This window comes from Mobula hypostoma, chromosome 5 (genome assembly GCF_963921235.1).
Source record: "Mobula hypostoma chromosome 5, sMobHyp1.1, whole genome shotgun sequence".
Taxonomy (NCBI): Eukaryota; Metazoa; Chordata; class Chondrichthyes; order Myliobatiformes; family Myliobatidae; genus Mobula; species Mobula hypostoma.
The window spans coordinates 3,917,412-3,937,499 of record NC_086101.1 but is presented as its reverse complement, the minus strand read 5'-3'; the positions used below and the strand labels follow the sequence as shown (position 1 = coordinate 3,937,499).

Genomic DNA, 20,088 nt, shown 5'->3' with positions numbered 1-20,088 from the left:
AGGCTGCACCTGACGTATTGGGCCCCTTATCTCAGAAAGGATGTGTTGTCATTGGAAAGAGTCCAGAGGAGGTTCACCAGGATGATTCCGGGAATGAAGCTGTTAACATATGAGGAGCGTTTGGCAGCTTTAGGCCTGAACTCACTGGGATTCAGAAGAATGCAAGGTGGGGAGGGTGGCGGGGGGCGAGGGCGGAATCTCATTGAAACCAATGGAATACGAACTCCATGGATTGTGACTGACCGGCTGAATGCTTCCAGCATTTTACCCTCCTCACCCACCCTGTCCACCTGCCCATCATCTTTGTCACTGCCACCTCTGACCTCCCAGCTTCTGACACATTTCCACACTCCACCCCTCCTTCAGGTGTCTATCAGCCCCTCACCTGCCAGCTCTTACCCTGGCTTCCCCTCCACCGTCCTACACCGGGCATCTCCGCTCTCACTTTCAGTCCAGTGGAAGGACATCGAGCCAAAACGTCATGATCCATTTCCCTCTGTAGATGCTGCCTGACACGCTGAGATTCTCCAGCCTGTTACCATCACCACATGTCCCGTCTCCCCAAGAGTCACCCTGACCTCCCTCTCCCAGTCAGCACCATCACCACTTGTCCCACTTCACCTGTCCCGGTGCGGGTGGACTTTAGCACCCGGGGGAGCCGGGGAGCTCCGGACCCGCCGCCCGCGGCTGCTGCTGAATCCGCGGTGTTTCTGTCCCGTTGACGGATGCGGTGAACGAGTTAAAATTAATGGATCGATAATTCTCACATCGTATTTATTTCACTCTCTGCACATTTATATTTACACTGACTTACTCCTGACGCCGGTCCCGGGACCCGACCCGTTTACAGACCCGGAGCGGAACCGGAGCAGATCCTCAGACACTGGTTTTCATCCCAAGTCCCGAAGAAAGGATAAAGTTTCTCCGTGAATTTATTTCCAGTGAAGGTGTGGAGATGGGACTTGGTCTCCGCGTTGTAAAATGAAACTGTCCCGGACTGGTAACAGAGATAAACTCCCACCCTCCCGGGGATGGGACCGGCAGGGAGACGGGACTCTGGGGAGGTGAGAAACCACATCTCGTCATTAACCCGCCCGATGGTCCAGAATCCGGTCTCCGGACTCAGTCTGACCCGTCTCTTCCTCTCCACAGACTCTGCCGTGACTCCCAGACCCCAGCGCCGATTCCCCGTCACCTCCACCTCCCAGTAATGTCTCCCCGATGTGAACCCCTCCGATCCCAGCACACAAGGCCGGTGTGTGAACCTCTTCCCGGTGTCAGGGAGATCCCTCCGGGTCCCGGCATATCTCACACTCTTCCGATCCTCAGACACTTCGAGCAGCGGATGCTCCGTTTCCACATCCAGGGTGACAGAGACTGGGGGGAGAAGCAGAGAATTAGAGAGTCCCCGGGGATCGGGGGGAGACTCGGGCAGCGCGGCCCCGGGACGGGACCGGGGGAGAGGCCGCTCGGCCTCAGGCACGGTCGGGTGGCCGGCAAGGCCCTTTCCCGGGATTTTACACAAACACAGCGAATGGACAACCAGCATCTTCCCGAGGTTTCTCCTCCGGGATGGAGAGCGGAGTTTCCCCCGAACAACACACACACAAGTGAATACTGCAGGGATTTAAAGAGACGGTCAGAGAAGCTCTTCAGCCCAACTTGCTTTAAAGAGCTAGTTGCATTTTCCCATTCTACCTTCACACCCTTCTCATCCAGGTACCTGACAAGATGTATTTTAAAACTGAACCCGCATCTACAGCCTCCTCGGCTTCAGGGAGAAAGTCCCAGACTGTCCTGCCTCTGCTCTTAACCCAAGCTCTCCAGTCCCAGTCACATCCTTGTAAACCTGTTTTGCACCCTCTCCAGTTGAATGACATCCATCCTGTAGCAAGGTAACCAGAACAGTACACACTGCTCCAAACGTGGCAGCACCAACGTCTTGTACACTCGTAACAGGAAGTCCCAGCTCCTGTACTCAGTATTCTGACCGATAAAGAAAACCACTCACCCCGTCTCTCTCTGATTCTCATCGAGAGAAAATACAGAAAACTGAGGTGCAAAGGGACTTAGATGTCCTTGTAAAGTAAGGATGTAATGTGACTGAGGAGGGGTGAAGGATGAGACGAGTCTGAGGTGACTGTGGACTGAGGAGGGGTGAAGGATGATGAGCAGGTTGCCCCAGGTAGGGTGGGGTGAGGATGTGAACTGGAGCTGGGAGACATTGGGAAGTGAATGATAGACAAAGACAGACACAGAGACAAAACGGTGGGTGGAAGATGGAGTGAAGTTTTGGGGGAGGGTGGGGAGTGTGAGCTGATAATGGGAACCATTGGGGGAAGTTTCTGAGAGACGGGATAGAGGAGCATTTGGAAAGGTGAGGGCGACATTGTGCTCGCAAAATCACATCTCACAAATTTGACTGAGATTCTTGAAGAGGTGACAGAGAGGATTGACCAGGACAGGGTGATTGACATTGTCCACATGAACTTCACCAAGGCCGTTGACATCGATGGTAGACCACACTCGGAATACTGTGGAAACCAGAGCACACGGAGGAAACCCACACGGTCCAGGGAGAATGTACGAACTCCGTGCAGGCAGCGTTGGGAATTGAACCCTTGTCACCTGTACTGTGAAGCGTTGTGCTAACCACTACACTACCGTGCCACTGCACCTGGAGCCACAGGAGATGGGAGAGGCCCTCAGTGTGTTCTTAGAGACATGGGTATGGAAGATAATGAGTAATGAATAGACCATAGGACCATAAGATATAGGAGCAGAATTAGGCCATTCAGCCCATCGAATATTCCATCATGGCTTATCCCAGATTCCACTCAATCCCACTATATCTGCCTTCTGTCCATAAACTGACCAATCAGAAAACTATCAGTTTTCACTTTAAATATACCTACGGTCTTGGTCTCCACAGCTGTCTTTGGTAGAGCATTGAACAGACTCACTACTTTCTGGTTAAATAAATTCCTCCTTACTCTGTTCTAATGGGTCTCCCCTCAATGTTGAGTCTGTGCCTCTAGTTCTGGACACCCACACTATAGGAAACATCCTCTCGACCTCCACTTTATCTGGTTCTTTCCATATTCAGTAGGTTTCATGATATCTCCCCGCACTCTTCTAAATTCCAGTGAGTACAGACACAAAGCTGCCAAACATTCCTTATATGTTAACCCCTTCATTCCTGGAATGATCCTCGTGAACCTCTTCTGGACTCTCTCCAACGACAACACATCCTTTCTGAGATATCGGGTCAAACCTGTGGACAGTACTCCAAATGCAGCTTGACGTGTGTCTTATAAAGACTCAGCATTATCTCATTGTTTTTATATTCGAATCCCTTTGAAATGAATGCCAACATTGCATTTGCCAGTTTTAGCACAATTGTATTTTCACAATGAAATTACTTTGACCTTTGAATCATCCCTGATCGTGTCTCCTTCCAATCAGCTTTGGCCATTTACTGTCTCATGCCTCTGTAATTCCCTTTACCCCACTGTCATGCGCATAGATCTGACTGTATCTCCTCCCTGTTCATCTGCAGGGTGAATTCTCCCATGTTATGATCATGACCTACTCAGGGTTCCTTTACCTTAAGCTCCCTAATCAAATTCGGTTTATTATACAACACTCAGTCCAGAACCCCGATCTCCTTGTATGCTCATGCACAAGCTGCTCTAAAAAGCCACCCTACAAATTCCATTTCTCAGGCTTCAGCTCAACCAGATTTTGCCAACCCACCTGCATATTGCAATTCCCCATAGTTATCAGAACAGTGCCTTTATTACATGCATTTTCTATCTCCCATTGTAACGTACATCCCATGTCCTGTCTACTGTTCGGAAGAATGCATCTAACTCCCAACTTTGCATGCTCTTAGCTCTTCCGACAAGAATCTAAACCTTCCAATCCTGTATCACCTCTTTCCGAGGATTTGATTTCAATTTTTACCAACAGAGCCAATGCACCCACTCTGCCTACCTGCCGGTCCCTTCGATACCCTGTGTATCCTTGGATGTTAAGATCACAAGACAAAGGGGCAGAAGTAGGCCATTCGGCCCATCGAGTCTGCTCCACATCTCCACCATGAGCTAAACTATTCTCCCATCCAGTTCCAATTTCCGGCTTTTTCCCCATATCCCTTGATAGCCTGACTAATTAGATACCTATCAAACTCCTCCTTAAACACCCTCAATGATCCGGCCTCCACAGCTGTATGTAGCAACGAATTCCATAAATACACAACCCTCTGGCTAAAAAATTTCTCCTCTTCTCTGTTTCAAATGGGTACCCTGTAATTCTAAGACTGTGGCCTCTTGTCCTGGACTCACCCACCAAGGGAAACAGCCTTTCCACATCTACTCTGTGCTCCCAACTATGATCTTCTTTCAGCCACTATTCAGTGATGCCCATGATGTCATACCTGCAGGTCTCTAATTGTGCCACAAGATCATCTACCTTATTCTGTGTACCTCGTGCATTCAAATATAGCACCTTCAGTCCTGTGTTGGTCACTCTTTTAGATTTTGCCCCCTGTTGACTGCAACTCATCCCACCGACTGCATTTCAGTCCCATCATCTGTCTGTTCTTCCTCACCGTCCCACTACACAATGCATCAACTTGTATATCAACTGCCCCATCCTCAGCCCTATCACTCCGGTCCTCGTCCCCTTCCAAATTAGGGATTTTCCCCAGAGAGGGTGTGTGAGGAACAAGAGTGCAAAGGTTTAAGATCAGAGCCGATGGATTTAAAAGGGACATCAGAAATATTTTCTTCACACAAAGGGTGGTGCCTATTTGGAATACCCTGCTAGAAATAGAACATCGAACATAGAACATAGAATAGTACAGCACAGTACAGGCCCTTCGGCCCACAATGTTCTGCCAACCCTGAAACCCTGCTTCCCTTATAAGCCCCCACCTTAGATTCCTCCATATACCTGTCTGGTAGTCTCTTAAACTTCACTAGTGTATCTGCCTCCACCACTGACTCAGGCAGTGCATTCCACGCACCAACCACTCTCTGAGTAAAAAACCTTCCTCTAATATCCCCCTTGAACTTCCCACCCCTTACCTTAAAACTATGCCCCCTTGTATTGAGCAGTGGTGCCCTGGGGAAGAGGCGCTGGCTATTCACTCTATCTTTTCCTCTTATTATCTTGTATACCTCTATCATGTCTCCTCTCATCCTCCTTCTCTCCAAAGAGTAAAGCCCTAGCTCCCTTAATCTCTGATCATAATGCATACTTTCTAAACCAGGCAGCATCCTGGTAAATCTCCTCTGTACCCTTTCCAATGCTTCCACATCCTTCCTATAGTGAGCTGACCAGAACTGGACACAATACTCCAAGTGTGGCCTAACCAGAGTTTTATAGAGCTGCATCATTACATTGCGACTCTTAAACTCTATCCCTCGACTTATGAAAGCTAACACCCCAGAAGCTTTCTTAACTACCCTATCCACCTGTGAGGCAACTTTCAGGGATCTGTGGACATGTACCCCGAGATCCCTCTGCTCCTCCACACTACCAAGTATCCTGCCATTTACTTTGTACTCTGCCTTGGAGTTTGTCCTTCCAAAGTGTACCACCTCACACTTCTCTGGGTTGAACTCCATCTGCCACTTCTCAGCCCACTTCTGCATCCTATCAATGTCTCTCTGCAATCTTTGACAATCCTCTGCACTGTCTACAACACCACCAACCTTTGTGTCATCTGCAACTTTGCCAACCCACCCTCCTACCCCCACATCCAGGTCGTTAATAAAAATCACGAAAAGTAGAGGTCCCAGAACAGATCCTTGTGGGGCACCACTGGTCACAATCTTCCAATCTGAATGTACTCCCTCCACCACCACCCTCTGCCTTCTGCAGGCAACATTTGAAAGAATCTACAGTAGATAGTACATGGATTGAAGAGTTTTATAGGGCTATGGATCAAACGTGAGCAGATGGCACCAGCTCACTGGGCAACACAGACAGCATGGACATTTGGGCCAAATGAATGACAACCTGACTCGAACTGGTCACCCTAAGGATCACTGTGGTCATTGATAAAGGAGATGGGGGAGGTTTTAAATCAGTATTTCACAGGCAGAGGGCATGGAAACTAAGGAATTAAGGAACATGAACAGTAGCGTCTTGGAACATACCACAGTGCAAAAGTGAAGGTATTTTAAGTATCAGAGGTGAATGAGCCCCAGACCATGATCTACTCTGTCTGAGTACCTTAAGACTAGGGAAGGAACTCAGGGCCCTGGCGGATATATTTGCTTCACATTTCACCACAGGTGAGTTGCTGGAAGTCAGGAGGGTGGCTCAGGTGTTGTCTTGAGTTAAGAAGGACTGAAAGGTCAAGTCGGGGAACTCCAGGCCACTGAGTCTAACATCAGTGGTGGGACAATTACTGGAATGGAGACTGAGAGACAGATTTACCAGCATTTGGAAAGGCAGGGACTGACTCAGGATAGTCAACTCCGTTTTATGCCTGGGAATTAGTGACTCATAAACTGAACTTTTTTTTTGCTGAGATGACAGAAAGGACTGCTGAGAATAGGGCGATAGACATTGTCCACATAAACTTCAGCAGGATCTTTGACAAGCTTCCATGAGAAAGGCTTGAAGAAAAGGTTTGATCACTTGGGATCCAGGGTGAGCCATCCAATTGGATGTAAAATTGCCTGGTAGCAGGAGACAGAGGGTGGTGGTGGAGAGCTGCTGTCCAGACTGGAGCACTGTGGCCAGTGGTGTACATGGGGATCTGTTCAGGGTCCACTATTCATCGGTACTAACAATTTGGAAGAAAATATAGATGGCATGGTTTGTAAGTTTGTAGATGACAACAAAATTGGTCATATACTGAACAGTGGAAGTGTTTATCTAGATCACTACAGGATCACTGAAAAATTTTTTATTATTTATAATGTTATTTATCCTTATTATTTACAATTATAGTGTGGACAAGATGGACCGAAGGGCCCGATTCCCTGTTTCTATCTCAATGGCTCGAATGAGATATCGACAGAGGAGTGGGGGTGTTGCTGCCTTTGGTATTGCAGCTTTTCACTGAATGTCCTGTTTCTCAACTCGATAAAAGAGCCACCCGAGGGGAGGGAACGAGGATCTGACAACCGCAGAAACACTGGGAATTCAATGTAGGGAGGTGCCGGCTTCTGAAATGATCAAATCTCAGTGCAGTCAGATTTGTGGGGAGAGGAGAAATAAAGTTAACTAAAGCTGTAACTGGAGCCTCAGTGAACAACCATTGAATATTCACCGCTTACTGGCCACAAATGTGTGTTGAAATCCCTGTGAATAAACATCGGCGAAACCCATTCCCAGAGCATCTTCCTGAGGAATCTCTCCCTGGAGCCTGGCTGTGTTGATGAATTCCATGGAAAGTTATAAACTTCTAACAAGGCTCGACAGGCTGGATGCAGGGAGGATGTTTCCCTTGGCCGATGAGTCTGGAACCAGAGCTCACAGACTCTGAATAAGGGAAATGTCAATTCGCATTGAGAAGAGGAGAACTTTCTTCTCGCAGAGGGGTGTGAATCTTTGGAACTCTCTATCCTGGTGGCTCTGGAGTCTCAGTCACTGGGTTCATTCACAACCGGACTCTTGCCGGTCACACACACAAAATGCCAGAGAAACTTGAGTCATGCACGGTTGACAGAGGGAAATGAACAAGTTGACACTTCAGGCTGAGACCCTTCACCCGGACAGGAAAAGAAGGCAACGTAATGGAGAATAAGAATAAGATGCAGAATAAGAAATAGGAGAAGGGGATGAGCAAAAGTTGTCGGGTGAGAGGTGAGTCCAGGTGAGGGAGAAGGCAGATGGAGGTGGGGAGGGGGAATGATCTGCCGATTCTTCTGTGTATGTATGTGAGGGAACTTTGCCAGGCTGGGAATGATGTGTGAGCTTCTCCCGAGATGAAATCTTGACCGAGGTCAATGCTGGGAGGTGTGTCCGGGCTCAGTCTGACAATGCTTCAATGTGGGGGTTGATAACAGTGAGACTCGCGAGTCCAGCAGGGGGCAGACCTGAGTCAGTCAGAGTCTGCAGTCACGGACAGGTCAGACAGGCTGAGTGAAGCAGATTTCCTTCTCTGAAGGACTCGTACGTATTTTCATGACAATCCCATTCACAGGACAGATACCAGCTTTTATTACCTGGTGATGTCTCGGCATGTTTGTACAGTGTGAATTGGTTCAGGATTCAGTGGATAATCTCACAGTCCCGTGTATTGGGTGTCGTGTGCCCCAGTGCTGGTGTGTTCAGGGGTCGGACATCTCCAGCTGACCATGTGACAGTGATGCCTTCACCCAGAGTTACAGACAGTCTTTGCGAGTAAGTATTGCTTAAAATTGTTCACAAACATTGAGAAAGGAAACTGTAAATGTTTACCTCGCTTAATTGTATCAGACATTTCTCTCAACGTTGTGTTCAACAAAAAGGGCTGATCGAATTTTTCGACAGGTAGGGCGCCCTGTGTCACTGACAGCACCTGTTCATCATCACTAGTCCTGTAAATATTACACAGCTGGTTATAAACTGAGCATCAGTGATATTTGAACTATTTTACAAATCCATACAGTATTTCAGTAAAAACCATGTCCTACCTCCTCTTCCGACGAGCTTCCTCCTGAAATAAATAAAAAGTAGATCTCAATTGTCTGACTGTGTGCATTCTGACAGCAGGAATTTGAGCCAAGTTATTGAAATGTCTCACTTCTCAGCTTACACACGGAGAAAGGGGATACTGCAACAAGGGACACAGAACCCAGGAGAAAGTACAAGGAATGTTTCTGATAATTATCCCATAACTGTGAGGATGGAACTGATGGGAAAGACTGGATAGGCTGTCCATTTTTATTGGGATATGATGTCGGGGAGGATCAGATGCCGAAATTTAAGACTAGTGGTAGATTGGATTGGGTGTGGGTACAGAACGTATCTCTGCTTGAAATGTAGTGAAGGGAATGTGGAACTCACTGCCACAGGAGTGGTTGAAGTGGAACAGCAGAGATTGAATGTGATGGGGAAGCTGGATAAACACATACAGACTCCAGTCCAACTCTGCGTGTTGTTCAGGAGAGTGAGAGTGAGTAAGTGTGTGTGAGAGAAAGAGATTTGGTTGGTTTGGCCTGTAGCGTTCTTTTGTTACATTTTAAATTACGGACATGACTGCTTCTATAATTTGTGTTTGGTCACCTTACAGTGGCCACAAAGGATTTTTTATAGCCTATCCCTTGTTTTGAGAGGCCATTTTTTTCGTCTTTGCATAAGCCGTTTGCTAGCGGCCGTGATAATAGAGGCACTTAGCGTGTTTTGAAAAGAGAGAAAGCAAACCAATAATTAGAATAGTGATGAAGTGTTGTCAGACTAACAAGGTGGGACTTACCGTTCCTTCGTGGTATAGTTTACCGATTTTGACTCGAGAAGCTTCTGTGAGGAAGCACAGTTGAGTATTGGGTAAAGCTTTTGTAGTGGTTGAATAAAAAGTCACCAGACTACAACTAATTAACTCAAGTAGGGATGATGCAGGACCAGATGGTGTGCTGTAGCTGCATGGTGTGAGAGCTGGTGGGCCCCATTGTGGTTCCTGGTGACCACATCTGCAGCAAGCGTTGGTGCTCCAGGAACTCAGGCTCAAAGCTGCTGACCTGGAATCTGAGCTTCAAACACTGAGGCACATCAGAGAGGGGGAGAGTTACCTGGATTCTCTGTTTCGGGAGGTGGGCACACCCATTAGATTAGCTGCCTCAATTTCGGTCTGTGGTCAGGGACAAGAGGGTCTGACTGTGGGTGAGGTGGGTCGTGGGGTCCAAGAGAGAACTGGAGGAGCCTCAGCTCTTGGGTCTCAGGTCTGAGATTCTTGCTCCCTGTGTAGATGAGAGTGGAGGCTGTAGGAAGGATGAGCAACCTAACTGTGGCACCGTGATTCAGGGAGACAATCAAGGGGGTGGGGGGAGAGAAGAGAAATGTAGTGGTAATTGGGGATGGTATAGTCAGGGGAATAGACAGAGCTCTCTGTCGCAGGGATAGAGTGTCCCGAAGGCTGTGTTGTCTCCCTGGTGCCCGGGTTCAGGATATCGTATCCGACCTGCAGAGGAGTTTGCATTGGGAAGGGAAAGATCCAGTTGTCATGGTCCGTCTGGATACCAACAACATTGGAAAAATGAGGAAAGAGGTTCTACTGAGGGAATTTGAGCAGCAAGGGACTGAATTAAAAAGCAGAAACAAAAAGGCGGTCTTCTCTGGATTACTACCTAAGCCACGTGCAAATTGGCTCAGGGTTAAGAAGGTTCAGAGAGTTCAATGTGTGACACCACGATTGGAGTGGGAGAAGTGTGTTTGAATTCATAGGAAACTGCACAAGTATTGGGGAAGAGGGAGCTGATCTAATGGGACGGGCTCCATCTGAACCGTGATGGGACCCGAATCCTGGTGAATGGCATAATGAGGGCTGTGGATAGGACTCTAAACTAAATAGATGGGGGGTGGGATCAACAGATTGGAGACGTCTGGATAAAGTAAAAGAGAAAAGCATGGATAGAGATATAGGAAAAACAGAAGTGACAAAAGAGAAAAGCAAGGGTGGACTGCGGAAAAGACAAGTGCAAAAGACACAAAGATCACTGGATTGTAAGGGCACTTTACCTGAATGCCCGTAGTATTCATAACAAGGTCAGTCAAGTTGTGGCCCCAGTCAGTATAAAGGGGTTTGATTTAGTGGCCATTACAGAAACATGGTTGCATGGTGGAGAGGTTTGGGAATTAAATATCCAAGGATATCAGGTGATACGGAAGGATAGGCAGGAAGCTAAAGGAGGTGCAGTAACACTCTTAATGAAGGATGATATCCAGGTGATAGTGAAAGACGATATTAGATCTAAGGAGCAGAATGTAGTGATTAGGAATAGTAAAGGGAGAAAAATCACTGCTGGGAGTTGTCTATTAGCCACTGAATAATAACATTACAGTGGCACAGGCAATAAACAGAGAAATATCTGAGGCATGAGCAGTTATCGTGGGGTACTTTAACTGGGTGAATCAAGTTGGTGGAGGCATTCTTGAGGAGGGCTTCATAGAATCATATGTGATAACTTTCTTGAATGGCATGCCACTGAACCTGTAAGGGAATGTGGTAACTTAGATCGGGTCTTGTGCAATGAGACAGGAAATATTAGGGATCTTGTAGTTAAGGATTCTCTTGGAAAGAGTGATCATGGTATGACTGGGTTTCTCATACAAATGGAGAGTACAATGATTTGATCTAAAACCAGTGTATTATGCCTAAACAAGGGAGACTACAAAGGGATGAGGGAAGAGCTGGATGTGGTAGACTGGGAACACAGGCTATATGGTAGGACGGTTCAGGAACAGTGGAAGAATTTCAAAGAGATTTTTCATGGTGCTCAACAAAAGTATATTCCAGTTAAAAACAAGGACAGTAAGGGTGGGGAGAGTCATCAATAACTAAGGAACTAAAGGAAGGCATCAAACTGAAAGCTCGTGCCTACAAAGTCGCCAAGAGTAGTGGGAAACTGGAAAATTGGGAAAACTTTAAAAAGTAACAAAGAACCACAAAGTGAACGATAAAGAAAGGTAAGATAGCTTATGAAAATAAACTAGCACAAAATATAAAAATGGATAGTAAAAGATTTTATAATTTTACAAAGCGGAAAAGGGTGGCCAAGGTGAACGTAGGTCCCTTGTAGGACGAGAAAGGGGAATTGATATTCCGTAATGAGGAAATGGCCGAGGCTTTGAATGGCTATTTTGTTTCGGTCTTTGGGGTGGAGGACACATCTAACATGCCAAAGAGAAAATATATGACTGCTATAAGAGGTGAGGACCTCAACACAATAGCGATCACTAAAGAGGTAGCGCTGAGCAAACATGTGAGCCTAAAGATCGGTAGGTCCTGGAATACATCCCAGGATACTGAAAGAAATGGCAAAGGCTTCGGCAATAATTTACTAAATCTCTCAAGATTCTGGGCAGGTCTCGGAGGATTGGAAGAAGGCGAAAGTCACGCCACTGTTCAACAAAGGATGTAGGCAAAAGGCAGGCAACTATACGCCAGTTAGTTTAATGTCTGTAGCTGGGAAAATGCTTGAAGCTATCAATAAAAAGGAAAAGGCGAAGCATCTGGAAAGAAATGGATCTACCAGACAGAGCAGCATGGATTCAACAAAGGCCGCTCCTGTGTGACAAACTTACTGGAGTTCTTTGAGGATATAATGAGCGCAGTGGATAGAAAACAGATAGAAGTTATTTACTTAGACTTCCAAAAGGCATTTGATAAGGTGCCACATAAAAGACTTATCCATAAGATAAGAATGCATAGAGTTGGGGTGATGTATTAACATGGCTAGAGGATTAGTTAACCAACAGAAAGCAGAGAGTTGGGATACATGGGTGTTTCCATGGTTGGCAATCGGTGGTGAGTGATGTGCTGCAGGGATCAGTACTGGGCCTGCAGCTGTTCACCATATACACCCACAAACAGGAAGACAGAATTAGTGTATTTAATTTTGCTGATGACAGTAAATTGAGCAGAGGTTACGGAGAGTCTGCAGAGAGATATAGATAGGTTAAGTGAATGGGCAAGGGCCTGGCAGATGGAGTACAATGTTGGTAAGTGTGAGGTCATCTCCTTTGGAAGGAAAAGTGGAATATCAGCTTATAATTAAAATAGTAAAGGTTTTTAGCATGCTGCTGTGCAGAGGGACTTGGGAGTGTTTGTGCATGAGTCGCAAGAAGATTGGTTTGCAGGAGCAGCAGGCTGTCAAGAAGACAAATGGGATGTTGGCCTTCATTGCTAGAGAGATTGAATTTCAGAGCAGGGAGGTTATGCTGCAACTGTACAGGGTAATGGTGAGGCCACATCTGGAGTACTGTCTGCAGTTCTGATCTCCTCACTTGAGGAAGGATATACTGGCTTTGGAGGTGGTGATGAGGAGGTTCAGCAGGTTGATTCCAGAGATGAGGGGGTTAGATATGAGGAGAGATTGAGTCACCTGGGACTGTATCTTTGTAATTCAGAAGGATGAGAGGAGATCTTATAGAAACATAAAATCATGAAAGAGATAGAGGCAGGAAAGTTGTTTCCACTGGTAAGTGAGACTGGAACTAGGGGGCACTGCCTCAAGATTCAGGGGAGTAAATTTAGGACAGAGATGAGGAGGAACTGTTTTTCCCAGAGGGAGGTGAGATTGTGGAATTCTCTGCCCAATGAAACAGTAGAGGCCACCTCAATAAATATATTTAAGACAAGGTTGGATAATTTTTTGCATAGTTGTGGAATTAAGGGTTATGGGGAAAAGGCAGGTAGGTGGAGATAAGTCCATGGTCAGATTAGCCATGATCCTATTGAATGGAGGAGCAGGCTCGATGGTCCAGATGGCCTACTCCTGCTCCTAATTCTTATGTTCTTATGGAGTTCTGGGCACTGTTGCTGGGTGTGGTGATAGGTGGAAGGTTGCTTCTGAAGTGGGAAATTGATATGAGGAGAAGGGTTGAAAGACCTGTCTATGATGTAAAATGGGATATAATGTGATGAAGAATATATCTGGAAAAGAAAGGTCTCTAAAACAATGAACCTGTTACATGCTGATAAACAGTGCCTGTAAAAAGTGTTCACCCTCCTTGGAAGTTTTCATTTTTCATTGTTTTAGAAATTGAATCACAGTGGAATTAATTTGGCTTGTTTGACACTGATCAAAAGAATAAGATTCTTTCTTGTCAAAGTGAAATCAGATCTCTACAAAGTGATCTAAATTAATTGCAAATATAAAACACAACATAATTGATTGCATTAGAATTCACCTCCTTAAATATGACACACCAAATTATCACTAGGGCAGCCAATTGGTTTTAGAAGTCACCTGATTAGTTAAATGGAGATCTGTTTCCTGAGACCGGTGTGCAGTCAAAATGTTTCAATTGATTGTAGTAAAAATACACCTGTATCTGGAAGGTCCAACTGCTGGTGAATCAGTATCCTGGCAAAAACTATACCAATAAGTCTAAAGAATACTCCAAGCAACTCCGCCAAAAGGTTATTGAAAAGCACAAGTCAGGAGATGGACACAAGAAAATTTCTAAGTCACTGAATTAAGTCAATCACCACGAAATGGAAACAATATGGCACAGCTGTAAATATGCCTGGAACAGGCTGTCAAACTGAATTACTCTGCAAGCCGGGGACTAGTCAGAGAGGCCACCAAGAGACCTATGACAACTCTGGAGGAGTTACAAGCCTCAATGGCTGAGACGGGAGAGGCTACGTTAACAATTGCTCACCAGTCATAGTCTTATGGGACAGTGGCAAAGAGAAAGCCATTGTTGAAAAAAATGAACATGAAATCTTGGCAAGAGTTTCCAGAAGGCATGTGGGAGACTCTGAAGTCAGCTGGAAGAAGGTTCTATGGTCTGATGAAACCAAAATGGAGCTTTTTGGCCATCAGACCAAACACTATTTTAGGTGCAAGAGAAACACCGCACATAATCAAAAACACACCCTACCGTGAAGCATGGTGGCGGCTGCATAATGCTGCGGGGATGCTTCACTGCAACAGGCCCTGGAAGGCTTGTATGGCAGAGGACAAAATGAATGTAGCAAAATACAGGGAAATCCTGGAGGAAAACCTGATGCAATCTGCAAGAGAAATGCGACTTGGGAAAAGATTTATTTTCCAGACAATGACCCCAAGCATAAAGCCAAATCTACACAGGAATGGCTTAAAAATAACAAGGTTAATGTCCTGGAATGGCCAAGTGAGAGTCCAGACCGCAATCCCTTTGAGAATTTGTGGCTGGACTTGAAAAGTGCTGTTCACTCACGATCCCCATACATTCTAACTGATCTTGTGCATCTTTGTGAAGAAGAATGGGGAAAAGTTATAGTGTCCAGATGTTTAAAGCTGAAAGGGAGCTATCCACACAGAATCAAGGCTGTAATTACCGACAAAGATGCATCTACTAAATACTGACTTCATTGGGCGGGTGGGGGGGGGGGTGAATTCTTATGCAATCAGTTATTTTGTGTTTTATAATTCTAATTAAATTAGACTAATACAGAGATCTGTTTTTACTTTGAGACAATAAAACATGAAAAACATGAAAACTTCCAAGCTCGGGGAGGGGGTGGTGGTGAATACTTTTTATAGGCGCTGTCGATATTTAATCCACGGGGTCAATATCACAAATGACCTGACTTGGTCCAACCAAGCATAGACCACTGTCAAGAAGGCCCTCCAGCGCCTCTACCTCCTGAGAAAACCGAAGAAATTTGGCCTGTTCCCTAAAACACACACAAATTTTTATAGATGCACCGTAGAAAGCATTCTTCTAGGGTGCATCACAACCTGGTATAGAAGTTGTCCCGTCCAAGACCAGAAGAAGCTGCAGAAGATCATGAACACAGCGAAGCACATCACACAAACCAATCTTCCGTCCTTGGACTCACTTTACACCGCATGCTATCGGAGCAGTGCTGTTAGGATAATCAAGGACACGACCCACCCAGCCAACAGACTTTTCGTCCCTCTTCCCACCGGGAGAAGGCTCAGGAGCTTGAAGACTTGTATGGCCAGATTTGGGAAGAGCTTCTTTCCAGCTGTGATAAGACTGCTGAACGGATCCTGAACCGGATCTGGGCCGTACCCTCCAAATATCCGGACCTGTATCTTGTTTTTTTTTTTTGCACTACCTTACTTTCCATTTTTCTATTTTCTATTTATGATTTATAAATTAAATTTTTAATATTACCTATTGATTTGTAATCCAGGGAGCAGGAAGCGCAGAACCAAATATTGCTATGATGATTGTACATTCTAGTAGCAATTGTTTAGCGACCATAGAGTATAAAGTATGTGCAATTCAATCTCAATTCCCACTGGTGGACAGAGAGACCACGGAACCACCACACCAGACACACTCACAGCCTGTGACTGTAACTGGATGTTACTCTGATCTCAGGGAATATTATACGTGGAAATCACAGAAACGATCACCAGCTCAGTGCTCTGATCAGAGTAACTCATTCCCGAGAAGGTTGCAGACTGTCCTGTGACGTACAGATGTTGTGGGAACACAATAGTACTGAACAGTCAAAACACCTGTCCGGTTTAAATCTGTTTACAATGATAGTTTCTGTAAACACCACATTGAGTTAAAATACATCATTTTGAGACTCTGCACTTTTACAGAACCAAACTGAAATCTCTCACCATGAGGAATGTGATATTTTCTTGTTGGTCCATCTGTTCCTGTAACTTTGAGATTTCCTCCTGGATGGAATTTAAATTCTCTTGAATCTCTCGAAGATTTTTCTCCATTGGATTTAGAATCCTCGCCTCTTCTTCCCTGAGATCTCGGAGTGTGCGCTGCTCTTTCTCGGTGATAATCTGGCGCAGTTCAGCGAACTGGGATGTGATGTGGGTCTGAACGCCGTTTGACTGTTCCTGTCAAATGAAAGGAGAGGCTAGTTTATTATTTGGCTGTAAAGTATTTCCCTATCACCTGGAAGGAGACCATTCAGCCTGTTGACTCTATGCTGATTCACAGATATTCAATCCCTGAAACCGATTCTTCCTCACTGACCCATTACCTCTCACCTGATTCACAGTCCAACCGCCTTCACAGGTTTAATTACAGAAGCGAATGATACATTCAACCTAGATTTCTTGGTAATGCCGGCCCACGGTGATCTCAAGGGGAACATGCAAACTCCACACAAACAGCACCAGAGGTCAGAATCGAACCCAGGTCACTGGAGCTGCGATACTCTATTCGGCATTAAAAAGATCAAAACTACACAACAATATTGGAAATTCTGCTCAGGAAATCCTCACCCGAACTCCGGAAATCTTCTCTTTCTGTTGCCGCTCCATTTCCTTGAGCTCGGATTTCTTTTCTGTGAGAGAGTCTAAGGCAGATTTCACCCGGTCCTGGGAGGCAGAGAGTGAAGGAATTAGACAATAAAGGTGCATTGCCGATTCGGGCCAGTTTATTGTCATAAACACCAGGGGTGAGAAAATAAATATGTCATGAAAAATACATCAGGTGATCAAAATCGATTTGTTTTTACCTTATAGATTTCAACAGCTTCTTCAATCGTCAGGAAGCGGTGCTCTCTGTGTTCCCGCGCGTCTCTACAGACCAGACAGAGCAGTTTCTTGTCCGTCTCACAAAACAGCTTCAATTCTTCCTCATGTTTCTCGCAGTGAAGTTTACTTTCCTTCCCTTTCGGATTCAGGTTTAGTTTCCGAGCTTTGTCAGACAGATTTGCGAAGGCCCGACTGACCCTGAGGGTGCGGTCTGCAAACTCCTCTCTACATTCCGGGCAGGAGTTTCTCTCCGCCTTTTCCCAACACCGTGTGATACAGGAGCGACAGAAGTTGTGCCCACATTCCAGTGACACCGGATCGGTGAAGAAATCCAGGCAGATGGGACAAATTACCTCCTCGGTCAAACTCTCGACCTGTCGTATCGAAGCCATGTTAACTCCGGCACTTCCTGGTTCAGGATCCTTTCACTTTCGGGGAGCTGCTGAACGCCTGCAGTACCGCGATTGTCCACTAGGCGCGCTGCAGTCTCACGGAATGAACATTATGTTGTTGTATGTGAAACCCCTTTTACTGGCCGCATCTGGAGCTCCTCGCTAACAGCCACCGGAATCAGAGGTGAGAAAATCACCTTTCCCACACTCTGTATGTCTAGAGTAGATATGACTTAGTCCCGCTAAATCCGTGAGGCTGGGAGTATAGGTCCTTTCTCCTTGAAGTCATTCAACTCCATAAACAACATTGTGCAACTGGACGGCATCCTCAGCCAGCTTCTCTCCTGTCTTCTCCCAGGCCTCACTAAAAAGACGTCGACCCACACCAGTGTCCACACATAAACCTCTTCGTCCGATCTTCTCTAGAACCTTCTCCCAATTCCACCATCCTTATTGGCGACGCAACATTCCTAAGTTGAACATCAAAGCCCCTTAACTTAGCTCAAACCCAAACAAGCCAGAAAGCAGAACAGACTGCTCATATAGAACTGCTGAAATGAAATACCTACAGACAGCAGTAAAGATTGGAACCAGGGTGTTATACGTAAGCTCAGTGGGAAGGAAACACTGCCGTTTCCACCTCGGGGTGGGATCAGAATCACATTGAACAGGTCGGAAAGTTGGCCATGGACTGCCCAAGCCTGGCTGTAAGATGAGGTCATGGGGCTAACCACCCCATCCTGTAAAAACACAGTGTGACAGGAACGCCAACTGAATCTCCAGAGGCCTCATCCCTGAGATAGGAAGGACCTAAAGCGCTGGACTGGATATTATATGTCACAGGGTGGAAAACATTCAGTGTTTCAGTGAAGTTCTGCTTTCCTCTGCCCTTCAAGTGAAGAATCTTCCTGACTTCAGTCATGTCTGTCCTGGTTCCAATGGGAGGCCTGGTCTCCCTCATTCTGGACACAGACCACAAGTTGCATTCTTTTTATCGAAATAAACTTCATTCACAATTTAAAAATATTATCAAGAATAATCCGTGCAATGCCTTTACCCAATGAATTTACATTCACAGTAAATCCAATACTTAGAGTTCTTTTACATTCATTAAAACTGATCAGACTGTTGTCGCTCATGTGGCCCCTGGGGTGGTTCAGTACTACAATAATAGAGAGACTTCCTCACCCAACCCGGCCTCTCCCTGTCGAATAGCAGAGGAACCTTATCCCTTCAATGTGTCCCTCAGCATGTACACCTGCAGCCTGGAACGTGCCATTCAGCTACACTCCTCCACAGCAGGGGTTCCCATCCCTTTTTATACCATGGACCAATACCATTAACGAGGGGTCAGTGGACCCCAGGTTAGGAACCCCTGTCTGTGGACACTCCGTTTTCCTGTGTGTCCTGGGAACAACCTGAAGATCAATGTCACTCAGCTGCCGTGGTACGGACTCTTGCATCTTTCTCCACATCTTCTTCACAGGCCCACAGTCCGCAGAGAGCTGAGCGACCGTCTCATCTCTGCTGCATCAACCCCGGGCAGCGCACTGAGGGAGTGATACTCCTGGTGTGCAGCAAGGATCAGACTGGGAGGTCTCCTCTCACCACCAGCCAGGCGAGGTCTTGGTGAATGATGGTGAGATCTGCTGATGGTCTGGACTGTCTGCTCAGGGAACCACCACACTAGGTACATCCAATCGTTGTCCTGTAGTAACTGCAGGACATTCCACGCTGACCACTGCCTGACAGACCCGTGGTCAAAGGTGCTGGTCTGAATGAATGTGACCCATTTCATTAACACAAGGTTCACATCGAGAGTGTGATGAACCTACAAAAGGAAGTGGAATCGGCCCAGTACATCACAGGGAGAGCCCTCTCAACCACTGAGCATGTCCACATGAAACGCTGTCAGAGGAAAGCAGCATCGAGCATCAGAGATCCTCACCACCCAGGCCATACTCTCTTCTTGCTGCTGCCATCAGGCAGAAGGTACAAGAGCCTCAGGACTCACAGCATCAGGTTCAAGAACAGTTACTGGCCCTCAAAGATCAGGATCTCCAACAATAGGGGATAACTACACACAATTGCCCATCCATTGAGATGGTCCCCCAACCAGTGTCACGCACTTTAAAGACACTTTACCTTGTCATTTCACCTTCTCTGTCTTTATTTATTTATTTGTATTTACATTTGTACAGTTTGTTGTTTTCTGCACACTGGTTGATCTTTCATTGATCCTGTTACAGTTACTATTGTATAGATTTGGTATGGCCGCAGGAAAATAAATCCCAGGGTTGTATGTGGTGACATTTTGGTTATAGGCATCCATTAGTCTCATGAGACCATGGATTTGCGCATTGGAAGGTTTCCAGGGCGCAGGCCGAGGGAGAGTTGTGTGGAAGACCGGCAGTTGCCCATGCTGCAAGTCTCCATGAGACCGATGTTGTCCAAGGGAAGGGCATTAGGACCCATACAGCTTGGCACCAGTCATTTCGCAGAGCAATGTGTGGTTAAGTGCCTTGCTCAACGACACAACACGCTGCCTCAGCCAAGGC

The 20,088-nt window shown here is 46.2% G+C and overlaps 1 protein-coding gene across 1 annotated transcript; it reads right to left on the bottom strand.

The window, feature by feature from the left end:
* Positions 1 to 10: 10 nt before the first annotated feature.
* LOC134346505 (zinc-binding protein A33-like) lies at positions 11 to 17,535 on the bottom strand. The gene is made up of 6 exons (XM_063047889.1): positions 17,120 to 17,535; positions 16,884 to 16,979; positions 16,260 to 16,493; positions 8,640 to 8,662; positions 8,425 to 8,543; positions 11 to 1,377 (listed from the first exon to the last, which is right to left on the bottom strand). The coding sequence occupies exons 1-6, from the start codon at positions 17,528 to 17,530 to the stop codon at positions 845 to 847; spliced, it is 1,416 nt and encodes a 471-aa protein (XP_062903959.1). The 5' UTR covers positions 17,531 to 17,535; the 3' UTR covers positions 11 to 844.
* Between the last annotated feature and the right edge of the window lie 2,553 nt (positions 17,536 to 20,088).